This window comes from Dipodomys merriami, unplaced genomic scaffold (assembly GCF_024711535.1).
Source record: "Dipodomys merriami isolate MVZ:Mamm:240054 unplaced genomic scaffold, mDipMer1.0.p SCAF_5, whole genome shotgun sequence".
Taxonomy (NCBI): domain Eukaryota; kingdom Metazoa; phylum Chordata; class Mammalia; order Rodentia; family Heteromyidae; genus Dipodomys; species Dipodomys merriami.
Window position 1 is genome coordinate 7,362,322 of NW_027206068.1, and position 14,193 is coordinate 7,376,514.

The window sequence follows — 14,193 nt, forward strand, 5'->3', positions numbered from 1 at the left end:
TTGATGATCAGCCGAGAGCATAATTAATGGACATGAATACGTTCATCTTCGCTGATCAACTGTGCTAAAACCTAATAAAAATAAAGTCCCAAGCAGAAGGTACATCTACCTCCCCTCTCTAGCATCCTGGAGGTGGATCCGTGGTAGCAGGTTCTCAGAGGCCTTGATCAGGGGAGAGGTGCCAAATACATCATCTTCAATGTTATCTTTCCATAGTGGACAAGAAAGGCTCAGGGGTGTTTGCAGGGAGGAGTGGCCATATGGAACACACCCAGAAGGAATCCAGCTCCCCACCACTGGAGAAAGTTTTATTTCAAATACTCACGGTATGATTTCCATATTGGAGGCTGGTATTCTTCAGCATCTAGAACAAACAAAAAAAGAAAGAAAGAAATCATTCAGTCAGCATGTTTGTCAAACTGTCAACATTTGTGTTTCCTGGGGGTGAGAGCAAAAGTCTGTCAGCAACACTGCTTTCCACCCCAGGGGACTCTGCTCATTTAGGTTACAGTTCCAGGCAGGAGGAGAAGAATGTGCCTGGAAACCTTGTAGACTGAACCTCACTTTCTTCAGATCACTTTCTATGACAGAATCAATTGCTCAATCAATTTTACATAGCCCCGTAAAGCAAAAAAAAAAAAAAAGTTTTTTTTAAAGCAATTTACTTGATTGTTCCCTCTAGTAACCTCTTCAAATAGTATTTACTCAACCTGGCATAATAAACCTCATTTATCTCACATTTTTCAATCAGATCTTTAGCCCATTTATTATGATTTGATGGGGAAATTAGAAGTGCAAGTATGTAAAATTAATATGGAATGTCAACCAACCCAGCCCACAAAACGTCTAATGCGTGGAGCCTGGCAGCAAGGATAATGATGGTTCAATTGGAATCACATTATTTCACTCCAATGTGTGACTTAGAAAGTATCCAGAAATAACCAAATATCCAGAAATATCCAAAATAACCTCTCAACAATCAGAAGTGTCAGAGTAATAGTGTTATAATAAAAGGGAGAGGACGAAACTGTTATTCATCACTCTAGAAAACAGCTCAGGGAAGGAAGTCTGCTGGTTCGGTTCACTCAACCAAGCTAATGCTAACAACTAAACTTACTCCATGTAGTTATTAGAAACATCCCATGTCACAGATATTTTTAATTTGGTTTTATTATCCTTAAGTGGTTGTGGAAATGGATTTTGGTTCAACATGTTTGTGAGTACAGTGCATTTGCTCAATGTCATCCTTCCTTCATTCTCCCATCTCTCCCAACACCACCCAGCCCCTCAAATTTCCTAGCTCTGTTTTCACATATATACATTGAAGATGACTATATTTACCCACCCTTCCTCTTCCCACTCATCCACTCCCTCTCTTTGATCCCTTTTTGATACCACAAGTCCCAGGTTCTTGGTATTCATTTTGTTAAGCTATATGTTAGTTGTTCAAAGGAGTTTTACCATTGGAATCTTCCCTGTATATATTATGCTTTAGTTGATATGTTTGTGGATATGTGCATATGTATGTTTGCATATAAATTTATAATTTGGATCTGACTTTTGCAAAAGAGAGAAAACAAGAATCCTTTTCCTCTTTGAACCTGACTTAGTTCACTTAACATAATTTTTTCCAGGTCCATCTGTTTCCCTGCAAATGATAATCTTCCTGATGGGTGAGTAAAATTCACATATATGACTATATAACTATAAATACATACATAGATATATGTATATATATATGTTTGTATGTATCTATATTTTTATAGATCTGTATTGACATAGATATAGGCATATCTATATTTATATCCATATTAATCTATATCTGTATCTATATCTATATTCATATCTATATCTGTATGGAGTTTGCTAGATACATCCAACATTGAAAGACATCTGGATGTTTCCACAAGTTGTCTATAGTAAATATACAGCAACAGACACTGTGTATAAATGTCTTTACTGTATCCTGACTTGTAATCTTGGATAAATGCCCAAGAATGGTATAATTATAATACAGTGAAGTTCTATGTTTAGTTTCCATGTCATGGTTTACAGCTTTGGATATATATATTCTTACCTAGGTAGCAAGGGGAGTTCTTTTCCCAAATTACACAGTATGAATCTGGGGAACCTCGAGTTCTCTAATTTAGTAGAAGGAAACTACTGGGTCTCTGCCACTTCCAGACAAGGCAAAGCCTGTCTTTATCTGGGACCCCTATCCTGTGCCTCCTGTTTTGTTAGAACTTTTCTATCTGATGCAGGAAAACGGTTCAGGGACACTTTTCTCTCTGAGAAACAAGGATGACATGTGTAAATTAAAACTAACTCAAAAGTGGCAAACTTCCTCCCCAATCTTATTCACTGCATAGCTTAAATTATTTTACAAATAATATCTCACTCTCTGGGTTCACATATGACAGCATTCAGCCAAAGCTCTATAAAGGCCATTTTTTACATTTCAACCACATAGGCCCATAGATAAATATGGTGCATTGTGAGTGGCTTGTATTGCTATTCAAGTTCAGATTGCTGAATAAATATGGCCATTAACTCAATACTTGAGTTAGAGTAAGTGAACACAATTTTATAGTAGTGATATTTGAACTAACAATTTCGTCTTCTATGTTATGTGAGCCAATTTTAATGGGAAACAGGAGTTTTTGGTTATAAAAATCATTCAAATAAAAAAAATCAACCTGGTGAGTTTGAAAATGAAATTCTAGAGCCATTCATCCCAGGCTGTTTTGCTAAAGCCAGGTCCTAGATGTTAATATGTGATAGTGATGGTCTCTAGGGGTACAGATTTGTTTTCTCTGCCCATTGAAGAATTAAAAGAAAGGGAAGTGTTTAAAGCAGATGGAGAAAGTTTATTTGAAAGTGAAAGGAAACCACTAAAGAGGAGTCCACGGGGGTCCTCTCACCCCCCGCAGTTCTTCCCATATCCTTTGGGTTTTTCCGCTGACTGCTGGATGGCTTGTGTGTGCACTGCCCCAACCTGTTTCATTGGTTGAGTGTGCTGCCCCAACTGTTTTCACTGGTTAAGTGAACATCCAGAGCCTCATTGGAGAAAGGAACATTTGAGTGTGAATTCACAGAGTTATGGGAAGATAAAGTATTTGATCAGAAGCCTGAGACATTTTACCTGCCACATATTATGTCCACATTTTTCATTCCTAGCTACCTAACAGTTCCCTCTTTCTTTTCCTAAATGGTATCTTTAAAAATGTATTTTCAATGATAAATAAAGATCAACATGCACTCTTGCACACATACATACACACACAGAGCACATTACACAGGCATGTAAATTCCTGAGACACCATCTTTACACGCTGCAATGTCTGCCTGAGATTTCACATGAGATTTGTTTTGTGAGCCAAGTACAACCTATCCTCCTAGAAGTGGCCAACATTGTTTAGTACCTTAGCACATTGAGGGGAGGTTCCAAAACAGAGGAGGTGACCTTTTACACACGTCTTTAAATACAGTCCAGGCTCAGCATGGATCTGCTAAGATTTCTTACCTAATATCAGAAACTTACATTAGATGGCCCCTCACTGTCCATTTCAGTTTTGTTCTGAGAAAAAACTCAATTTTCTTTTCTCAGAAGCATTGGTCCTTACCGCCACCTTCATGCTGGTCTCCCTGCATGCTCCATAAAATCTCCCTTTCCATTTGCTCCCTGTAGGCCACTTGATGCAGAGGCCAAGAAAGTTGCCTTTAGAAACCAGCGATGGTAGCATTCTTGTGCAAATTCCTCCAGTACCTCCAGTATGGATATTTTCCCACCCATGGGGATTTGCATCCTCTGAAGTCTGCCTACCCTTCTCACTCCATGCAATTTTCCCTTTCCCATATTTTATCTAGCCACAGTGTTTCCCCCCTCTATTCCCCAGACAAACCATGTGCTTCCAAGTCCCTAGCCTTAGCTACTGTGGGCTCACAAAGGAAATGGGCTCCCCATGTAAAATGCTCCCCCAACATATCTTGATTTGCCTCACTTACTTCATCATACAGGGCTCAGCCCAAATGTTCCTTCCCAGGAGCTTTCCCTATCAGCCTTGCACAAACTAAATGGCTTTCCCTCTATTTTAGTCCTTCTTCATTGCTTCTATGACTATCTGAAATTATTTATTGATTTATTCATTTGTTACGACTGCTTTTTAAAAACTATTGCTGTTATGCCAGCCCAGGGCCTGGGCATTGTCTCTGAGCTTTGTTGCTCAAGGCTAGCACTCTACCACTTGAACTATAGCTCCACTTCTGGCTTTTCCCCCCTTGTTTTTGGTTCTTAACTGGAGATAAGCATCTCAGTGCTTCCTCACTGGGCTTACTTTGATCCAGGATCATTAGCCCCCTGTGTAGGCTAGGACTACGGGTATGCCTCACTGGTGCCCAGCTGTTATGACTGTTTGATCTACTATTTATCAAGCTTCATAAAAATAGGATTTTGCTTCATTTACTTCCATATCACCAATCTTTTAAAAGGGAATATGGCATGTAACAAGTATTAAAAAGTTAAAACATGTTAAATAAATTACTTAATAAATTCCCATGAGTTCAAGGCCTTCCTTGGACAACTATTACTAAGCATCTTGAAATAGATTATTTGGATTATTTTGGCCATACTTGGGTTTGAACTCAAAGTATCATGTTTGTTAAGCAGATGTCCTACAACAGAAGCCACTATGCCAGTCCCTTTTTATGTTAGTTATTTTCAAGGTAGAGTCCTGCTTTGGTGCCTGAACTGGCTTAGATAATGTTCTTCCTATTTATGTTTTCCTTCATTGCTGGAATGACAAACCCATACCACTGTGCCTAGTAATTGACTGAAATGGAGCTTTTATGCTTACTTGACCTTGAAAAATGATCCCCTCACTTCAACCTCCCAAGCAGCTAGTATCATAGGAGTGAGCCACCTTACACAGTCGTTATTAAGGTTTTTTAAGAATAAGACCAAGTAGGTTCTGTCTATTGCCGAGGGTCCTGTAGGGATTAAGTAAGAGAATGCATGTCACCTTCACCAGATAACTCCAAACAAATAGCAGCCTCTGGATGAAGCCCCGTAAGGTGGCTGTACTGGTCTTGCTGAATTGCCATTCCTCTTGGGTGGCCTGTGCTCTTGTCTTTGCTCTCTTAACTATAGCCATTGTCTATCTCTGTTCTTGCCTCCTAGATCTAGAGTTTATCATTAAGCTCCAGTGCTGTTGTCATGGAGGGTTTTTCTTCCCATGAAAGAATTCAAATTGAGAGGCCATTTTCCATGCTTCAGTAGAACGACTATAATTACCTTGGCCTTTGAGACATGCTTCACAAACCAACAAGGCACACTGTTTGGAGGCTGTGGTCAAGGGACAGAGCACACAATACTTTTAATATATGTCCAACCAAGTCTTTAACTCTCTCCTGCACTGTCCAACTCACATACTATTTGCAGCAATTTCACACAACACTTTTCACCTATTTCACTCTTGAATAGTATGATACTTTCATTTAAAACCTGGAGGAGGTATTCAAGGGCATGCAGTTCACTTTTCATCACTTGGCAAAGAGAAATACAATGCAGAATAACTAAGTGCCTTCCCCAAATGTGGAAATCAAGAACATCAAATCAAACCAGGTGCTGATGGCTGGGACCTATAAATCCTAGCTACTCAGGAGGTTGAAATGTGAGGATCACAGTTCCCAGCCAGCCTGAGCAGGAAAGTCTATGAGACATTTATCTCTAATTAACCAGCAAAAATCCAAAGCTGGGACTCAAATGATAGAGCACTGGCCAGGAGCAAAAAAACTAAAGGACAATGCTTAGGACCCATGTTCAAGATCCAGTGCTGGCACAAAATAAACACACACAAAAAACATGTAATAGATATATGACTTCATTCTTACTAGAGGGGAAAATAGTCATTACCCATCTATGAACTACCCCCATGAAAGAGAGTCCATGGGACTCAGGGAGCTAGAAATGCTGATGCTAGGATAAGCATCAAGCTGCAGAAAGGAAAAGAATATAGAAATAGAAGCTCTGAATTAAAAAATGTACAAGAAAAAAAACTATCACATTTAGAAAATAATAATGTTATTTTTAGAAAGAAACAATAATTGCAAACATCAAAGAGGTTTAGAATATACATTGCTTAAAAATATTCACTCATGGGGCTGGGAAGGTAGCTTAGTGGTAGAGCGCTTGCCTTGCAAGCATGAGGCCCTGGGTTCGATTCCTCAGCACCACATAAGCAGAAAAAAATAAAGCCAGAAGTGGCGCTGTGGCTCAAGTGGTAGAGTACTAGCCTTGAGCTGAAGAGCTGAGGGACAACGCCTAGGTCCAGAGTTCAGGCCCCATTACTGGACCCCCCCCCAAAAAAAAAAATTCACTCATGCCTATCTATATAAAAAAGTGCCAGTCTTTGATGCAGCAATTAATTAATTAACTAACTAATTAACTTCTTCATTCATTCCTTCATTTTCATGCCAGTACTGGGGCTTCAACTCAGGGCCTGGGGACTATCCTTTAGCTTTTATGCTTAAGACTGATACTCTATAACATGACCTGCAACTCTACTTCTAGTTTTTTGCTGGTTAATTAGAGATAAGAGTCTGAGGGCTTTCCTGCCTGGGATGGCTTTGAATTCTGGTCCTCAGAACTGTCTCCTGAGTAGCTAGGATTATAGGTGTGAATCACTGGTGTCTGATGACTCCACAGTTTTATTCACAAGAATCTGGCCTATGGTTGTCATTGAACACTGCACAAACATGTCTGTGTATATGAACACAGTATTGATGCTGTTCTGTGAGTAACCATGAATCTGAGCACACAGCTAGGAAAGATGGATAAAGAACAATCATATATATGACAATAGTAGTTTGGAGCAAGACTGTTCAACACTAGCTCTGCCCTGTTACTAGCTATGTGATCTCAGGCAAGTTGCCTTACCTTTCTATGCCTCAGTTTCTTAATTTATTAAATGAGGATAAGAATAGTACCCAACATACAGCATTGTGTACTCTATATCTTTTTAAAATTTCTTACCTGTACCAGTTATTTTCTTTCATATTATCTGCATAAAATATGAAAGCCTGGATGCCAGCAGCTCATGCCTGTAATCCTACTTACTCAGACTGAGGATGGCAGTTCAAAGGCAGGAAAGTCTGTGACACCCTTACCTCCAATCAACTACTAAAAGAGCCAGAGTAGGGCTGTGGCTCAAGTGGAAGAGCACTAATCTCAAGTAAAAAAAAAAAAAGCTCAAGGACAGCATCCAGCCTCTGTTTAAACCCAGGACCAGCACTATTTTATATATATATATATGTATATATGTAATATATTAATGTAATATATTAGAATATTAGATATAAAATTGTCTGCATAATATATTATATAATGTATATTAGAAATATATGTATATCCTAATAAATAATAGTGCTAGATATATTTATTTCTTAGTGGTATTGGGATTTTAACTCAAGACCTTAGCTTCCTGGGCAGATGCTCTATCACTTGAGCCATTCTCCCATATGGGATTTGCTCCCATATCCTTGTAGTTGGAGTTACTTTTAGGATAGGGTCTCATATTTTGCCCAAAGCTAGCCTCAGACCACAGTCCTCTAACCCATACTGCTTGCATAGCTGGGATTGAAGGTACATGCTACCATATTTAGCTGGCCAGTGTTTTGTTTTGTTTTTGCCAGTACTATGGCTTGAGTTCAAGGCATCATGATGCATTCACTGAGCTTGCTTGCTTTGCTGAGACTTTACTACCTGAGCCCTGGGTCCAACCTTAACAGGCTGTTGGTTATTTTGAAGATAGAATTTCTCAGATTTTTCTGTCCAGCCTGGTCTTGAAATATGATCCTCCACATCTTAGCCTCCTGAGTAGTTATGATTACAAGTGTTTTCCACCAGCATTCAGCTGATTTATTTACTAATTTACATACTAAGTAAGTCATCACTTTGAAGATAATCTGGTGTAACATATTCCTGATTGCAGCTCATGCAGCCTGTGTAACTTTCACTCAGCAAGAGCAAAGTGCTAAAGGAAAAGGAGACAATTGCTTCTTCAGAGAAAGGCTATGCCTGCTGCTTGGGCCCTCTTTTTAACAGTCTGTGAAATGAACATTAATAAGTGGTTCTAAGAAGGCTGGGAGGTGAGTATAGCCCCTCAATTAAGAGGGAAAGAAGAGGGGGAAAGATATAAAGATATAGATACTTAGGAAGTGACATAAGCATCATCATGATAGGTAATAAGACCATTCTAACAAAATCACCCATAAAGAATCTCAACCAAAAAAGTAAACAAACAAACAAAAAGAAAACTGGTTAAAAGGACTCAGAAATTCAGGTTGGAACTTGAGAGCAGCTTTGAGAAACCTTCTGTGTTAATGTAACAAAACTTTTGAAAAATGGGGCCTGCCGTTCTGGTCTTTGGGAAAATAAAGAATTCTGGGATGAACCCAGAGATAATTCTTCAGTGACTTAGCCTGAGGGGACAATGGGGCAATTAAGAGCATGTCACAAAAAGTCATCCTTCAAGATCAAAAGCTTAGCAAAAATAATGTAATATCTGCAGTGATTTCAATAAACTTGAGAGCAATATATACTTAATGTTGCAAGACAGGAAAAGTCTAATAAGTGTAGGACCAAGTGTGTTAGTTTATGCTTGCAATCATAGCTTCTTGGGAGATGGAAATAGCATGGTGGTAGTCTGAGGCCAGCCAAGCAAGTGTTAGAAAAACACCTGGGCACCTGCTTGTAATCCCAGCATCAAAGGAGGCAGAAGTTGGGGGAATCTCAATATAAAGCTGGCCCTGAGCAAAAAAAGCCCTGAGGGGGGTAAAAATGACTAAAGCAAAAAGGAACTGAATTGCTGAGTTCAAACCCCAGTGCTTAAAAAAGAAAAAGAAAAAGCAACAAACTTTAGCAAGTCTCCTACCCCAGGGAAGAAAACCACCATTAAGAGAGTTGTATGGATTCTTACAGATTTTGCTTTGTGAATAGCTAGAATAAAAATGTACAAAATTGTCTCATATATACTGTCTCGTGATCTGCTTTTTCATATGTAATACTATGTCTTAAGCAACTGTCCATATCAGCAGTCACAGATCTTTGCTTGCTTAACTGCAGCTTCATCTTCTATCATATTAGTTAATAAAAATGTGATTTATTTATATGTGTAATAATTTTGAACGGACAGACCTTTAGGCTATTTTCAACTTTTGGCTACTCTCAATAATGCTGTAGTAGTATATTCTAAGTATAGCATAGGTTCAAGGAAGTTGAACTCAGATGAGTGAAGGATTTGTGTAGTTTTGCTTTTGTGGTTAAAAGCTTTTGTTGTTATCATGTTCAACTAGAACTGTGAACAATGCAAGAATGCCTATCTCAGGGCTGGGAAGGTGGCTCAGTGGTAGAGTTCTTGCCTTGCATGCATGAGGCCCTGGGTTCGATTCCTCAGCACCACATAAGCAAAAAGAAAAAAGCCAGAAGTGGCGCTGTGGCTCAAGTGGTAGAGTGCTAGCCTTGAGCTGAAGAGCTGAGGGACAGTGCCCAGGCCCAGAGTTCAGGCCCCATGACCGGACCCCAAAAAAAAAAAAAAGAATGCCTATCTCTTTACACCCTCCAACAGCAGCTATGATTGGTATAATCTTAATTTGTGATGTCTTTATAACTCAGCTTGAAAATCCACAGATGAGATGACATGTATGTGCACATAGCAAATGGTGACATGCAATGCTCCGGGTACTGTTATTTTGTTTAATTAATTTGTTTTACTTTAAGTAGTTGTACAAAGGGGTTTCAATTCAAGAAGTCAGATTATGAGAACAATGCGTCTTGATCATTGTCACTCCTTACATCATTCTCTCCCATCTCTCCCAATCCCATCCTTGTTCTCAAATTCCATGGTCCGATGTCACACATGCATATATTGAATATAATGACTGTATCTGCCTACTCTTCTTGCTGTTTGTCTGCCCTCCTCCCTTTCCTCTCCCAACAAACATGTTTCAGGTTCCTGGTATTCATTTTGTTAAACTGTTAGTTGTTCAGAGGCGTTGTACTGCTTAATCCTCCTCTAAGTATACCATTCTTTAGTCAATTCACTTGGTTTATATGAAGAAAACTCTGTATATGTTACCTTTTATGTTTGTATATTAGATCTGACTTCCATATATGAGAGAAAACATGTCATTTGTCTCTCGGAGCTTGGCTTACTTCACTTAACTTTTTTTTCTAGATCCATCCAATTTCCTGCAAATGACTTAATATTATTCTTTCTGACACATGAGTAAAATTCCATTACACACACACACACACACACACACACACACACACACACACACACACACACACACACACACACACACACACACACACACACCCATACCTCTTCCAGATACTTTTAGCTCCAGAAATATGATTGGATGCAACCACCTGAGGAGCAAGTGTGAAGGAATGCAAGGCTGATTAATGAGGAAACTCTAAAGAACACAGGTGGTCCACTTGGGTAAGCCACAAGTGAAGAGAAAACACCTGCAAACACCTAGTCGAGCCAGCCCCTTCTCTTGGCTCAGTGGAGGGGAACGAGATCAATAGAAACCTATGTGCAGGGTTTTGGAAAGCGAGAGAAGTAAAAGAGTCACTGGAATACAGAACGATCTACCAAGAAAGTCAGAGACAATTGTCCCTTGGAGTATTTCAAGTAAAACTGCCTCCATTGCATTAGTAAAGGGTACGGGAGTTGGGTCTCTCCTCTGCTATCCTCTTCCCAGAATTGCCATGTCTGTGGTCACTTTGGATTTATTGCCACACATATTTGCAAAAGAGCTGCATCGGGCCTTTTCTAAGGAAGTTGGGTAAAAACAGGTTTTTCAACCAGGCATGGAACAGCCTCACAATGAGATGACAGTTGAGGATTTGTAGGGTGATTAACTTAATAGGCCCCAAATGGGTTGGGTTCCAAATGAAAGCAAACAACAGCAGGAGGGGGATGTGGCTGAGACACATTGCTCTCAATCTTCACAAGTGTGCGTGAGCTTGAGCTGGCACCCTGGGTTACAGTCTTGCCAGGATACCCCAGCCAACTAACTGGTGCCAGGACCAGGTTGTGAGTCCTCCTAGACACTTTCTTCAGTGCTATAAAACATTGAGGTGTGAGGTGTTTCAGAGCTTTCTTGATAATCTTACCATCAGGACTAGGTCCTTGTCCTGAAAAACCTGATGTCCATGTTATTCTCCCTCAACTCTGCTTGCATCACAGACAAAGGCTTCATTCGCATCTGACTATAGCTCTCATATCAGGGCTTTTGTATCTCTAAGTCCTTCTTACAGAGAGTAGTAAAAAAGACTGATTCCAGGTACTTGGTTGAAATTTGGGAGGTCCCCACTCTGGACAAGGTTATACAGAGATGATCTGAAGCCAATGAATCCTCAAAAGGGCCTCGGGCTGCTGTCTGTGGTCACTAGAGGGCACTGAGTCCACACAGAGCATCTGTTCTGGGCGGCTTTCTCTGTAGACAGAAACATGGTGAGATGCTCCATCTGGCTGATGTTCAGAGAATCAATACAATGAGCTAGGCATTGGGCATGCCACAGTGAACAAACAGGCAGAGAAGGTTTGGGAAGATCTGTAAAGTCTGGCTCCTGGCCACTATTGCCCCGCTCTTCCTGTTTATCTCCTTATACCTTAACCTCTCTGGACTTTGTTTTGATACTTGAATCGATCCAGACCAGTCCTGCCTTAGAGGGCTTATGATCACCCTCCTCCCATCCCTGATTAACTCAGAGTTCTTCTTAGGCTATCCAAGCAAAGGGTTTTCCCAGAGACTCTTCAATTCCTGGCAGAGTCTTTTTGCTCTCTGGAGTTTTTGTTTGTTTGTTTTGCTCTGGGTTTATAGATTTTGTTTATTGGTATATACGTTGCTTTTCTATGCTAGGCAGGCAGGACTGTGAGAGAAAAACCTCACGTTTTGTTTTGTTTTCAGGGTAAGAAAAAGATATCAGGATTGGAATTAAGGACCTTGAAATTGCTCAGTTTGTTTACTAATGGCTGACATTTTACTGCTTGAGCAATGCTTTCAGCCAAGTTTTTGGTTCCCTATTTTAGAGACTGAAGATTTTTCTACCAGAACTCAGCCTCCTGAGTCACTAAGATTACAGGCATGAGTCACAGAACCTGGCTCAAGAGCCTGATTTATGTGTTTGTTCTCTGTTCTCTGGGTCAGCGTTAGCCTATCAGGTACCCTTTGTGAGTTTAGCAAAGGGTGTGCCTCTCAGGCGGGTGGACTGGCAATTGGATAGTGTCTGTAGGTAAATACTTCTTCTCAAGGACACAGCCCCAAGCCAGAGCACACGGAAGAGCCACAGGTGGAAGGATGTGACAGACTCAACAGATCTCCTCTGCTGGGTCCAAACAGCACAATGACTGCTGTATACCAGGGCACAGGGTATACTTAATAAAGTGCTGAATAGATGAAAGGCCAAACACTCAAAAGGTCCTATGGCTCCTCAGCCACAGGAATGCCAATAAGCAGTTGTGACACAGCAAGAATGGGTCTAAGAAGAGCCACAGTGGCAGGATTTCTGAAAGCGGCCTGGGGGAATAATGCCCTTCTACATTAAGCCCTCTGATCTCAGTAGCCTTGTCCAGGACTCTTTTAAGAGCTGTTAGTGAAATCTCACAGCAAGGCCTAAGGTTCCCAATGACAAAGAGGTAAATGAGTACCTTCTGGTATCAGAGCACGCCCTATGGACAAGCGGGCTTGAGGAACACAGACCTTGGTCTGTGTCTGCCATGGATAGAGCCAAGACAGAACATGACATTAAGAGCTAAAAGTAGTTCATACTTCTAGTTGTAAGAGATGATAGTGTGGAGGGTGTAAGTTCTCAAGTGGCTAACGATCAACTTAAAGAAGTATGTTGGAGTCAGATAATTAAAGATTTAAAGTCATACTAAAGGACTATCATTGTGCTAGAGGGAAGAAGACAGGTAGGTGGAAAGAACATGGGATCTAGGCTATATTTTAGAAAGATCATACCTCTCATAGTGGATCAGAGGAAGAGAAGATGGGAGAGGGAGAAAAAAATAATAGGAGGTAAGACCAATCACAGAGCTGGTTAGTAGCCAAGGTAGGAGACACAAATGATGTGAATTTCAATGGTACGGTGGAAATGGAGGAAAAGGGATGGATTTGAAAGGACATAGAATAGCAGATCTATAGAACTGAGATCTTTTGATGCATTTGATCTGAGTAGAGAAGAAGAAAGAAGTGATTTCTACTGGGCAGGAAGTATATGAATGGCATTTGGCCTCAGCCGCTGGACAGAGGGTGATTCCATTGGTAGAAACAAGCAGACCAGAGAAGAAGAAGGATTGGAAGATGGTGATGTCCTTAGCCTTCCTACTTGGACAGAGACAATGATGGGAGAGTCAGGTGAACAAGTCTGAGAGGCCTGAAGTCAGGAAAAGAGACCTGGACTGGAGTTCAAGGAGGGAAGCTCCATACACAGAGAGTATCCACAGACCTTGAGATGGGGCTTATGCCAGACAATTTATGCTTAGAGCAAAGCAATAGGCCTTTGTAGAGTCTTGGAGGAGCACCAACACGTAAGGCATGAGAAGAAGAAAACACGCAGAGACTGGCAAGATAGGAGAGAAGCCAGAAGATGAGGTGATGTGGGGGGCAAAGCACAAGTCATTTGGAAAGGGGAAGTCGGCAGTAGTGTCAGTATCTGCTCTAGTGAGATAAGCAGAAAAAGGACTCACTGCTACAGCAATAAGGGGGTTTCAGTGATCTTGCAATGGAGTATGGGTAAAAGTTGCAGTCAAGTGACACTGAAGATAAACAGAAAGGGATGAAATAGAATCCATACATGGAAGGCCTAGCAAGAAGAGGGAGACAAGCAAAGGCAACAACTTGTTGATTACCCACCCGACCTTTGCCACAGGGCTCACTCCCAGGTCCCCTCACTAATTACTGGCTCAAAGGCCATACAAAAGGTAGATTTCTCCTACTTTCTTCACGGATGATTTCCTCCTCTGTGATTTCTTTCGAGACAATCTCACAACTGCTTCCTTTGAGCCTACATTTTTCCCTCCCCACACTTGCTGCCTCTTTACAAATTCTTCTCATCAGAGGAATGTCTTCCTGGCTTTCCTCCAGGAATCCTCCTGGGCATTCATTTATTCATCTGACAAA

At 40.7% G+C, this 14,193-nt stretch overlaps 1 protein-coding gene across 1 annotated transcript in view; it reads right to left on the reverse strand.

The window, feature by feature from the left end:
* Chn2 (chimerin 2) overlaps nucleotides 1–14,193 on the reverse strand; it is a 336,451-nt gene that overhangs the window by 171,684 nt on the left and 150,574 nt on the right. The window contains exon 2 of the mRNA XM_069996025.1: nucleotides 326–364. Within this exon, the coding sequence (XP_069852126.1) occupies nucleotides 326–364 (39 nt within the window). The remainder of the gene's footprint in view (nucleotides 1–325; nucleotides 365–14,193) is intronic.